Raw genomic sequence first — 13,022 nt, 5'->3', positions numbered from 1 at the left:
CCAGGGAATTTCCCCCAAATTTAATTTTTAGTTAAAAGCCTGCCCCAAAAGAAAACTTTAGGTATGTATTAAACTGGGGCACTGGTGAATGCCTTGAAATGTTTAAGGAAGAAATAATACAAATTCTATACAATTTCCTTCAGAAAGTTGAGAGAATATATTAATAATTCATTCTGGGGCTTCCCTTGTGGCTCAGCTGGTGAAGAATCCACCTGCATTGCAGGAGACCTGGGTTCGCTCCCTGGGTTGGGAAGATCCCCTGGAGAAGGGAAAGGCTACCCGCTCCAGTATTCTGGGCTGGAGAATTCCATGGACTGTATAGTCCATGAGGTTGTAAAGAGTTGGACACGACTGAGCGACTAACACTAATAACTCATTCTCTGACATCAGCAGTACCTTGAAACATCACTGAAGAAGACTACATATCATTATCATGGTCACAAATGTAAAAATTGAAAGTTTAGACTCCATAAATATATTTTAAAATAATAATATGGCCACATAAACTTTATCCCAAGAATACAAGCTTTTTTATCATTTGAAAAATCAAGCAGTGCAATATACTGTGTTAACATACTAAAAAAGAAAAACCACATGATCATCTCAGTAGATGCAGAAAAAGTATTAGAAAAAAACCCAAAATTCATTTCTAATAAAAATTCCTAGCAGTCTAGGAATAGACAAGGAAATTCCTCAATCTGGTAAAGAGCATCTATACAAAACAAAACACTATAGCTGTTACTGTACTTAATGCTTAAAGGCTGAATTCGTTTTACCTAAGAGCAGTGACAAGACAAGGACACCCACTCTCATCAGTCTTGTTCTCAAGGTTCTAGCCGGTGTAATGAGGCGAGAAAAGGAAACAAAAGGCAAGAAAAGATTGGATAGAAAAAGTAACTTTATTTGTGGACAACTTGATTGTCTATGAAGAAAATCGAGTAAATGAGTTTAGAAAAATTACGGAATATATGATTAGTGTTCAAAGATCAGTTGTATTTCTATATACTAATAAAAATCAGATATTAGAGGTTTTTGGGGAAAAAGCATAATGTATAAAATTCTTAGAAATATGACAAAAATTGGGGAAGATTTTTATGATGAAGACTAGGAAACATTGTTGAGAGAAATTAGCATCCTGTATAAATGGAGCTCTGTACCTTGTTTTTTAGCCAGAAAACTCGAGATGTTCTCCAAGGTGATCTATAGATTCAGCACATTTTCAAAGAAAATATTTGCAGACTTTAAATGTTGTCTGTAGAAGTTGATAAGATTAATATGAAAAGATAACTTTTTCACTTTACAAAACATTTTGAAAAAAGGACATTATAGGTTTGATTTCAAATTACAGTTATCAAAACAGTTCTGGTATTGGCACTAAGGTAGTTCAGTGGAGTAGAATAGAGTGTCTAAAACTTGACCTACATATGTATGGACAGTTAATTTGCAACAGAAGTGCTAAGGCAAGTCAGTAGAGAAGGGATTATCTTTTAAGTAAATGACCCTGGAGCAACTGGATATCCAGCTACCAGGGGAAAAAAATGAACTTCAATTCATAACTTGTTCCATGTACAAAGGTTACCCCAAAGTAAATCACAGACCTAAGTGCATGACCTAAAACTATAAAACTCCTAGAAGAGAACAGTACAAGAAAATCTCTGGGGGCTTTGCATTAAGCAAATTACTTGGTGACACCAAGTAAAGATCTGTAAAAGAACAAATTAGACTTTATCAAAATTTGAAACTTGTTCTCTTTGAAATTGTGTTGAGAGAATGAGAAGATAAGTCACACTTAGAATATGTTTGCAAATTGTATATCTGTGGTAAAGGACAAATTTGCAGAATATATAAAGAACTCTGGAAATTCAATACAGGCATTCCCCACTTTTCAGAAGTTCACTTTATGTGACTTTGCTTTTACAAAAGACCGATGTTAGTATACTGATTTTCACAAACCAAGAGAAATCCAAAGAGGATTTTGGTTTTACAAAAAAATGGTAAAAAGCAAAAATAGCTTTCAAGTGTTTGTTTTGCCGCAGTGATTATAGAAGCATCTTTCACCCTAACCGCCCTAACCAAGAGTGGCCTTGCCAGGCTCCTTACCCAGGCACTACACTTAGCATATCAGCATCAAGCCACCATAGCTTTTAACTCTGTTTCCACAAACATCTGTGATTTATCTTGTGGGGAAGATAAATCATGTGGACATCTGTGATTTATCTTGATTTATATTGTGCTTGTGTTAGTAAACTGGTCCTAAAGTAATTACTGCCTCACTTTATACCATTTCAGTTTATAAACTGTTTCATAGGAATGCTCTACTTTCAGATAGCAGGGGAAACTTGTAATAAAAAAGCAACCCAAGGGACTTCCCTAGCAGTCCAGTGGTTAAGATTCCGTGCTTCCAGTGCAAAGGTTTTGGGTTCGATCCCTGATTGGGGAACTAAGATCCCACATGCTGGGTGGAGGGCCAAATAAGTAAATATAAAAGAAAAAAGCAACTCAATGTAAAAAAAAAAAAAAAGGGCAAAATATCTAAACAGATGCTTCGCCGGTAAAGATACATAGATGGCAAATAAGCATATGAAAATGTGATTAACATCATTAGTCATTAGGAAAATGCAAGCTTAACCACAATGAAATACTATTAACACACCCATTAACTATGGCTAGAATTGAAGACTGAAGTGTTTGCAAGGATGTGGAAAAATGGTAGCTCACTTACACTGCTGATGGGAATGTAATATGGTCCATTCACTTTGGAAGGCAGTTTGGCAGTTACTTAGAAAGTTAAACATATACATACCACATCTAGTCATTTTGCTCCTAGGTAAATGTAAGCATGTGTCCTTACCAATACTTGTATATAGATGTCTATAGTAGCTTTGTTTTTGAAGCTAAACCAGGAAATAATCCAAATGTCTACCAACAGGTAAAAACTGCTTTATTCATATCCTATTCAACAGTGAAAAGTTGATACATGCTATATCATGAATGAATCTCAGAATTGTTATTCTGAGTGAAAGAAGCTAGGAAAGATGCACAGTTTAAATAATTCCATTTATGTAAAATTCTATAGTCCTTGGGTCAGGAAGATCACCTGGAGGAGGGCATGACAACCAACTCCAGTATTCTTGCCTGAAGAATCCCATGGACAGAGGAGCCTGGCAGGCTACAATCCATAGGATTGCAAAGATTTGGACACTACTAAAGCGACTTAGCATGCACGCAACAGAAAATGCAAACTAATGTTAATGACAGAAAGCAGATTAATGGTTATTTGGAAATAGTAGGGGTGGTGGTGGAGAGGACTAGGGGAAAAGGATTAGAGCTGTAAGAATCTTTTGGAAGTGATGGATTTGTTTATTGTCTTGATTATGGGACTTGTTTCAGGGGTGTATATATGTGTGAGAATATATCAAATCAGTTTATTATATGTTGGCCATACTACAGTAAAAGTAAATAAAAACTGTCTTTTGTCTTTGCTGTCTGACCATCACTGCTAACTCATCTAAGACTATTTCCTAAATTTGCAGGATAGGTGGGTCTAAATATCTGTTAAAAATGCCTTCACACTATTAAGATGGGACTGGGGAATCTGTATTTTTAACAAACACTTCAGGTGATTCTTCTTATTACTCAAGCTTGGAAAGCCCTTGTCCCAGATTAAATTAATTCTGCTTTGGTCATCCGAACCTATTTCCATATATGAAAAAAGGATGTTAAGTTTCTAGTGTTAATAGATTTTTTAGCCATAGAAAACTTGATGATGCTCTACTGTGATCAGATGAGATCATTCAGAATTGGACAAAATTTTTTTCTCATCATATATAATATATTGAGATCAGCCTTGCATTATAAATACCTGAAGTAACAAAATGAAAATCTCTGAATAGTCCCAGCATTAGTGAACATTCCATCAAAGGGTAAAAAAGAATTTTATTTACATACCTGTTGACAAGTCACATCAGTGTGTTAGTGAACATCACATGTTGTTAGTGAAAAGAGGTATTTTGTATCTTTGTGTATTAAGCTATAAAAACACAAATTGGAGAAGAGGAGTAAGAGAAATAGAACACTGTTACTCTCTACATGTTCCTTAAATGGACATAGCAATACATTTTACATAAAACTCTGGGAAAAACAGCCTGACTTTCTTACTGCCCCCTTTCCAACAACATCAAACAAGCGGAAATTATAGAATGTCTGTCCGAATTTAAAATAGTTGAGTTATCAGAAGACTTTAGAGAACAAGTTTTCCACAAATCGTCCTTGTGCTATTTGGTCCTGATTTTTTTTTTTCTTTTTAAAGAGGGTTAGTGAGCCAACATGTAATTAATCACTTTTTTTGTTGTTGTTAGCTTCTAAGGAAATGAAACTGCAACTTTCCATTCGGCTTTATTGTTCTTTTTTGGTGTTTATTAGTGCTACAGTTTGTAATACAAGAACCTTAGATGGTGCTTAGTGATAATGTGGACAAAACTGTGAAAGAAGTACTTTTTAAAAGTCAGCTTATATATGTTATACTGTTATGATACCTGTGCACACTCCAGGTCACAGATACCACCAGCATTACTGTCTTACAGTCAGAAGTTGTTAGAACTTCTCTTGTCAGTGGATGGGGTTACTGAAGTGGCAGCATCTAGTTCTTACCAATTCTCATTGTTTCTTCCTCCAAGATTGTTTGGATTGATTATTCCTTCCCCACAGCTGCTGCCCCAATGAGTGAATAACAGATCTGTCTCATCTTGTAAAGCTCTGCTCCATCTGTGTAGTGAACTACCTTCCCTGTGGAAATAGGACAGTACTTTAAAAATTAATCATTGCATTGACTCAAGTTCAAGTTCAGTCGCTCAGTCGTGTCTGACTCTCTGCGACCCCATGAATCGCAGCACGCCAGGCCTCCCTGTCCATCACAAGCTCCCGGAGTTTATTCAAACTCATGCTCATCGAGTCGGTGATGCCATCCAGCCATCTCATCCTCTGTTGTCCCCTTCTCCTCCTGCCCCCAATCCCTCCCAGCATCAGGGTCTTTTCCAATGAGTCAACTCTTCACATAAGGTGGCCAAAGTATTGGAGTTTCACCTTCAGCATCAGTCCTTCCAGTGAACACCCAGGACTTATCTCCTTCAGGATGGACTGGTTGGATCTCCTTGCAGTCCAACTACTATCATTATTAAGAGTTTATATAAAGGTTTAGTTCAGTTGCTCAATCGTGTCTGACTTTTTTTTTTTTTTTTTTAATTTATTTTTTTTTTTTTTAATTTTTATTATTATTATTATTTTTTTTTCCAGTGGGTTTTGTCATACATTGATATGAATCAGCCACTGACTTTTTGCAACCCCATGAGCTGCAGCATGCCAGGCCTCCCTGTCCATCACTAACTCCTGGAGTTCACCCAAACCCATGTCCATCGAGTCGGTGATGCCATCCAACCATCTCATCCTCTGTCATCCCCTTTTCCTTCTGCCCTCAATCTTTCCCAGCATCAGGGTCTTTTCAAATGAGTCAGCTCTTCGCATCAGGTGGCCAAAGTATTGGACTTTCAACTTCAGCATCAGTCCTTTCAACGAATACCCAGGACTGATCTCCTTTAGGATGGACTGGTTGGATCTCCTTGCAGTCCAAGGGACTCTGAAGAGTTTTCTCCAACACCACAGTTCAAAAGCATCAATTCTTCAGCACTCAGCTTTCTTTATAGTCCAACTCTCACATCCATACATGACCACTGGAAAAACCATAGCCTTGACTAGATGGACCTTTGTTGGCAAAGTAATGTCTCTGCTTTTTAATATGCTGTTTAGGTTGGTCATAACTTTCCTTCCAAGGAGCAAGCGTCTTTTAGTTTCATGGTTGCAATCATCATCTGCAGTGATTTTAGAGCCCAGAAAAAGAAAGTCAGCCATTGTTTCCACTCTTTCCCCATCTATTTGCCATATAAAGTTTAAAGGTAGACAAATACCTGTGTGTAAGCAGGCACTTTCTTTTAACTTTATTAATTTGAAATCATTTATCCATTTTTAAGCAGAATAGAATATTACTCTTAAACTGGTAAGTTTATGGAAATTTCAATAGATCTGTCTCTATGGAGATTTTATAAATACAGGCCCATCTGCATCTGATCCTGTTCTCTCCCCTCCTCCCAAAGCATAGACCTCAGGGATCTCCATTGCTCTACTTAGTGGTAACAATTAATGAAAAAGATATTAAGTTCCAAAAAGTTTAATTCTTTGTTTATTTAGGATAACTCTGGTCTAAAAAAGAGTTGAGAAGTATTTCATCCTCCTCTGTTTCTGAAAGAGTTTGTATATGATGGTGCTGTGGTTTCGGTTGTGTTCCCCCAAAAGATACATTGAAACTCTTAACCCCCATACCTCAAAATGTGACTTTTTGGAATTGTTAAAGATATAATGTTGAGATGAAGTCATAATTAAGGTAAACCTTAACCCAGTATGACTGATGTCATTATAAGAAGAGACACTGGCCTGCAAGGGGAGAATGATAGGTGAAATAGAGGTAGAAATTGAAGTACTACAGCTGCAAACTAAGGAACACTTAGGATTGCTGGCAAACCACCAGATGCGAGGAAGAGGCAAGGAAGGATTCGCCGTTGCAGGCTTCAGAGGGAAAATAGACCTGCTGACACCCTAATTTTGGACTTCTAGCCTCCAGAGCTGTGAGATAAATACCATTGTTCAAGTCACCTGGTTTGTGGTGCTTTTTATGGCATCCCTAGCAAACGAATAACAGGCTTGTATTCTTTTCTTTCAAGCCTGATAGAACTCACCCAGTGAAATTGTTTGGCTATTTCTTTGTTTGGAGTTTTCTTTGTGGAAACATTTTAAATTGTGAATTCAGTTTCTCTAAAAAACATTACTGAGCTATATAGATTTTCTTTTTTGTGTGTCTGTTTTGGTAATTGTGTATATCAAGAAATTTGTTCATTTCATCTAAGTTACTGAATTTATTGGCATAAAGTTGAGCTACTTGTGATATTTTTTGATGTCTGTGCGGCCTGTAATGATGTTTCCTTTTTTATTCTTCATTTTGGTTCTGTCTTTTTATCTTCTTTGATCAGTCTAGCTTAGGGCTTCCTCACTTGGGGGCAATTTTGTACCCTCTGTCCTGGGGGTTTGGGCATTTGGCAGTATCTGGAGGCATTTTCAGTTATCACTACTTGGGGCATCTAGTGGCTGAAGGCCAGCGATGCTGCTGAACTAAACATCCTGCAGCCTCTTGCAACAGAAATTCAGTCACTCCATAATGTCAGTAGTGCTGAGGTTAAGAAACCTGTTCTAGGATTTACAGTGTACACATCCTGCTATCGAATATTATGCCACTTCATATTTAATATAAGCACCTTACAGTACATTGTTTCACTCATCCCTACCCATCCTTTATGCTGGTCTGGACATACATTTTATTAGGTTGATGCAAACATAATTGTGGTCAGACCGTGAATTTTAAATCATTATAACTAGACTCAAACACATCTTTATTAATCAAAACAGGAAACATTACAATCAACACATTTTTGCCAATGAGAAATAAGTTTGTTTATTCCCATAACATAAAAATCCATTCTTTGGGATTCAACAAACTCTCAGGAAAGCATTTTCTGCCTCCTGCTCGTTATGGAAGCATTTTCCCTGCAAAAAGTTGTAGAGATGCTTGAAGAATTGGTAGTTGGTTGGTGAGAGGTCAGGTGAATATGGCAGATGAGGCGAAACATCATAGCCCAATTCATTCAACTTTTGAAGCATTGATTGTATGACGTGAGGTCTGGCATTGTCATGGAGAAGAATTGGGCCCTTTGTGTTGACCAGTGCCAGCAGCAGGCATTGCAGTTTTTGGTGCATCTCACTGATTTGCTGAGCATGCTTCTCAGATGTGATGGTTTTGCTGGGATTCAGAAAGCTGTAGTGGATCAAACGGGCAGCAGACCACCAAACAATGTCTGTGACCTTTTGGTGCAAGTTTGGCTTTGGGAAGTGCTTTGGAGCTTCTTAGTCCAATCACTGAGTTGATCATAGCTGCTTGTTGTATAAAATCCACTTTATATTGCCTGTCACAATCCAATCAAGAAATGGTTCATTGTTGCATAGAGAAAGAGAAGATGACACTTCAGAATGACAATTATTTTTATTTTCAGTCAGCTCATGAGGTACCCACTTACAAAGCTTTTCCACCTTTCCAATTCACTCAAATGCCAAATGACTGTAGAATGGTCCATGTTGAGTTCTTCAGCAGCTTCTCATGTAGTCGTAAGAGGATCAGCTTCCATGCTGGCGCTCAATTGGTCGTTGTCAACTGATGATGGCCGGCCACTATGCTTCTCATTTTCAAGCCTCTCATCTTCTTTGCAAAACTTCTTGAACCACTACCGCACTGTACATTTGTTAGCAGTTCCTGGGCCAGTTGTGTTGTTGATGTTGTGAGTTGTCTCTGCCGCTTTACAACCCATTTTGAACTTGAATAAGAAAACTGCTCGAATTTGCTTTTTATCTAACATCATTTCCCTAGTCTAAAATAAATATAAAACAGCAAGTAATAAGTCATTAGCAAATAAATAAATAAATGCACATTAAAATGGTGTATAACATAACCACATTTAACAGTGTATTCCAGTATCAGATGGTAAATTTCAACAATGCAAAAACCGCAGTTACTTTTGCACCAACCTAATACTTTCATTTATATTACAAACCCCACAGCACATGGGATTTTGCTTTAAACAGTCTATTAAGGAAATTTTTAAATGAGGAAAAAATACCTAGTTCATGTTTTCATTATTCTTCATGCTTTGACTAGATCCAAATTCCCGTCGGTGTTTTTTCTTTCCACATGAAGAACTATTCTCATGTGTCTCACAGTGTAAGTCTGCCAGTGACATATTCTCTCAGCTTTTGTTTGAAAACCTGTATTTTGTCTTCATGTTTCAAGTATATTTTTGCTTAGTATAGAATTCTTCATCAACAATTTAAAAAATACTCTAAAAGATACCATTCTATTGTTTTCTTGTTTGTCTAGATTATAATAAGAAATAAAGCTATTGTTCACTAATACATTTTAAAAAAATCTGTATACTTTAGATAATTTTCTAGATTTTATTATTATTTTTAAAAAAAGCTTAAAATTTAATGCATTGTGCTTAACTGTTTTAAACAGACCAGTTCTTGTGTTTTCCTCTCCTCTTTTTTCCTTTCCTTTTTTCCCCCCATCACTTATAAAAAGTGTATTTTGTGGCAAGTTATTTCTTTGAGCCTGTTTCCTCATCTGTAATATCAGGCTACCAATGATGCTTATAGGTTTGTTGTGAAGGAAAAATGAAAAAAATGAGAAAAAGTGAAAAAAAAAAAAAAAAAGTCTAGAACTTGAAGGGATTCATAAATGTGATAGCATAGTACACAGATATCTTCCTTCTTATTCACCTTCAGCTCTCCTGATCTCAAGGCTCATGCATGGTAGCAGATGAGTGGGTATCCTAGTCTGAGTCCTTTTCTGCCTCATGGCAGCAGCTGCATGTAGACGTATTCCTGCCAACCACATACTCCCCAGAAGCTGCAGCTGAACTGAGGAGCCCTGGTTGGACCATGACTAAGCACTGTTGCCACTGCTTATGATTTCTGCTCCTACCAATAGTTTACATGTTGATTTTAAATAAATCTGATCTTTTACTCAAGCAAGGTTGAAATTTCAGGATACTGAAATTTCCTGAATTTCTGTTAATTTAAATTATTTGAATATAGTAAAAATCCATGACATTGTATTTTACACGATTTACACTTTCCACTTCTCAACTATGCAGGCTAGCCATGGTATTTAAAGTAGCACATTTAAATATTAGGAAAATTTTAGAAATAATTAACAGTTCTGAGTGGTGGGGCTTAAAATCAACAGTAATTCTTTCCAGTGGCTCTAATTACTTTAAAATGTACAATAATAATATCCATCTTAGAGGATGCATTCGTTGAAGTGTTCTTTTCTGTTCAATAAGAGAATCTAACTGGATATGTCAAGAGTTGATTGGTTTGGTATTTTTGATCTGTACGTGGCCTCAAGTAGCAGCATTCTGACAACTGTGTTAAATATCCCCTCATGGTGTTGCTTCTCTTCTTCTCAGTGGGCCTTTGGAGTGACGCTGTGGGAGCTCATGACTCTGGGCCAGACACCCTATGTGGACATCGACCCGTTTGAGATGGCCGCATACTTGAAAGATGGTTACCGAATAGCCCAGCCAATCAACTGCCCTGATGAACTGTAAGTTTCTTTCTGAGCCTGAAGACATGGATTTGATTCCATTTACAATGATTGGATGAAAGAAATAAGAACAGGTGTCCATACTAATACAGAGACTACTCTTTCGAGAATCATGCCTCTTTGGACTTGAATTATACTCCTGTAGAGAAACCATAAGCTTCCCTGATGGCTCAGTGGTAAAGAATCCGTCTGCAATGCAGGAGATGTGGGTTCAATTCTTCGGTCAGGAAGAGGAGGAAATGGTAACCCACTCCAGTATTCTTGCCTGAAAAATCCCATAGACAGAGGAACCTGGTGGGCTACAGTCAAAAGGGTCATAAAGAGTCAGACACAACTGAGTGAGCATGCACACAGAGCAACCACAAAGTCAGCCAGACTCATTCACTCTTGAATGCATTTGACATTAGGACTTTTTTGTCTCATATTTGTAGTGATTAATCCAAGATACTCATTTGCATAGTGAGAAAACATTGAATACACTGTTATTCATTCAGTCACCCAGTTATGTCCAACTCTTTGCAATCCCATGGACTGCAGCATGCCAGACTGCTTTGTCCCCTGCCATCTCCCGAAGTTTGCCCAAGTTCATGTCCATTGCATTGGTGATGCCATCCCCCCATCTCATCCTTTGACGCCCTCTTCTGCTTCTATATAGAGCCCTTCTGTTTGCCATCTGGCCTTGCCAACTGGTGTGAATTGATATACGTATAAGGAAGATGTTTAGTCTAGTGAGTAAAATATCTCCTGTGTCCTGCTTTTACCACATAGCTAGTCTTGCCATATAATGGGATCAGAGTGGGCAGGAGGCTCTTCAGGGGTGATGGAGTGCCCAGTGATTAAGTCTCAGTTCCAGAATCCCCTCAGGTTTTTATACTGTTGTGAGGGGGCAGCTTTGTACAGATTTGACTACCGATCCAGGATTCTTACAGCTTAGTTACAGCTTCCTCTTCCTCCAAGTTTTTTCTCTCACAACTTACGTACAGTTGACCCTTGAACAGTGTGGGTTTGAGCTCTGCAGGTCCACTTCCGTGTAGATTTTTTTTTCAGTGATAAATGCTGTAGTATCACAAAGCCTGTGGCTGGTTGAGTCTATGGATGTGGAGGAACTGGGGATATGAATGGCTGACTATAAGTTATATGCAGATTTTTGACTTTTGCAGAGGGTCAGCTCCCCTTGCCCTGTGTTCTTCAAGAATCACCTGTAAAGGATAATGCAGATTATTATTTTGACTGTTTTAAATAGTTACATAAAATCTTTACTTGCTGGTACATTTTGACATGGTTCAGAATTGAAATCTACATGTAACATCCAGATAACTCATTTTTGCTCTGCGAAGAGATTGATTTTTAATATATCTTCCTCTCCACACCCACGTTTAGACCAAAAACGTAGCTGGTATCATATTGATCAAAAGGTTAAGAGTAACATCTTGTGGAAAAACCCAAACAGACTTTTTGGCCAACCCGGTATATCGTCAATAGGCAAATTTTCTGGTTTTGTCACTGCAGATTTGCTGTGATGGCTTGTTGCTGGGCCTTGGATCCGGAGGAGAGGCCCAAGTTCCAGCAGCTGGTCCAGTGTCTCACAGAGTTCCACGCAGCCCTGGGGGCCTACGTCTGACTCTGCTGTCGCCGTCCCAGTGCCAGGAGGAGGGTGCCCGCGGGCCTGCCTGGGACCAGTGTTGGATGCCGCGTTACGTCACGCAACACCACAGAAGCACATTCGCCTTCCAGAACACCGTGCCTTAGGAATGCTTTAGAATTTGAACTTTATGAGACAGACTTAATGATGCGGAATATTTTCTAGATATCACTTTTATTAGATTGAACTGAAAATGTGTACATTTTTTGGCCAAAATTTTTTTTAAACATAGTTAACTTTGGACTAGGGTACATTGTTACAAAATAAATAAACCGTTTTTAAAATTGTTTAAATATGGATATTTGGAATAGCTATCTTAATGCCAACTGCTTTTTATTTTTTTTACTTCATCAATGTAGGTGATTCACCTTTAAAGTTTTTTGTTTGTTTTAATATCACCAGTCTTGGGAATGGTTTGTCTTCAAGATGCAGTACTTTTTCTTAGGAAAAGAAAAACAGAAAAAGATGTTGGTTTGCCTTGTACAGGAAAAGCTTATGTTGGAGGAAGAAAACTTAAAGAAAAGCTAGAGAGGAAAAAAGAAAAATATTAGGAATAGAGACTGGCCTTTCATGGAAAATTGTTTCTTTTTTTTATTTTTCTAATGAAAAAGAGTTCTGCTTTCTTATTTAGCGGGAAGTAGGAACTGAGTTCATTGAAACATCTTGAATTTGGCAGAACCTAGCATTTCTGAGAGCCAGGAGTGGACTTGGGGGCGCGTCAACAGTAAACAATGGTGATTTTATTTATTTTTACTGTTTGGAAAAGGAGATAATAGAATTCCAGAAAGTGAAATCCTGTTTTTATAGTTAAGACTCCCTTTTCTTGCACCTAGAATAGTGCTATGCACAGAATGGGTGCTTGAGTTGTTGTGAGTTGAAAAATGTAAACAGGTAGATTTTGTGCTTATTTTCAAGGCTGACTTAAGTATAAAATGTTTAAAAAAAAAACACTTGAAAAATTAAAAGATTTGTTTTATATTATGACAGTATTGAAAATATTCTTCATAATGAATGACTGTTTGTGTCTGGTAAGTCTTTGAACACACAACAGCTGGATACCCTGTTTCGTTTCATGCATGTCTCACTCAGGCTCCCAAGCCCTAACACAAGTGCAGTTGAATC

At 37.6% G+C, this 13,022-nt stretch overlaps 1 protein-coding gene across 2 annotated transcripts in view; it reads left to right on the top strand.

Moving 5' to 3' along the window:
• The window catches only part of RYK (receptor like tyrosine kinase), a 114,093-nt gene extending 101,906 nt beyond the window's left edge, over window positions 1-12,187 (top strand). For both annotated transcript variants that reach the window (XM_061167626.1, XM_061167625.1), the window contains exons 14-15: window positions 10,122-10,258; window positions 11,768-12,187. In XM_061167626.1, coding sequence (XP_061023609.1) covers window positions 10,122-10,258; window positions 11,768-11,879 — 249 coding nt within the window. In that variant the 3' untranslated portion in view covers window positions 11,880-12,187. The remainder of the gene's footprint in view (window positions 1-10,121; window positions 10,259-11,767) is intronic.
• The last annotated feature ends 835 nt before the right edge of the window (window positions 12,188-13,022 follow it).

This window comes from Dama dama, chromosome 19 (assembly GCF_033118175.1).
Source record: "Dama dama isolate Ldn47 chromosome 19, ASM3311817v1, whole genome shotgun sequence".
In the NCBI taxonomy this organism is placed as follows: Eukaryota; Metazoa; Chordata; class Mammalia; order Artiodactyla; family Cervidae; genus Dama; species Dama dama.
This window is presented reverse-complemented; position numbering and strand designations above follow the sequence as displayed.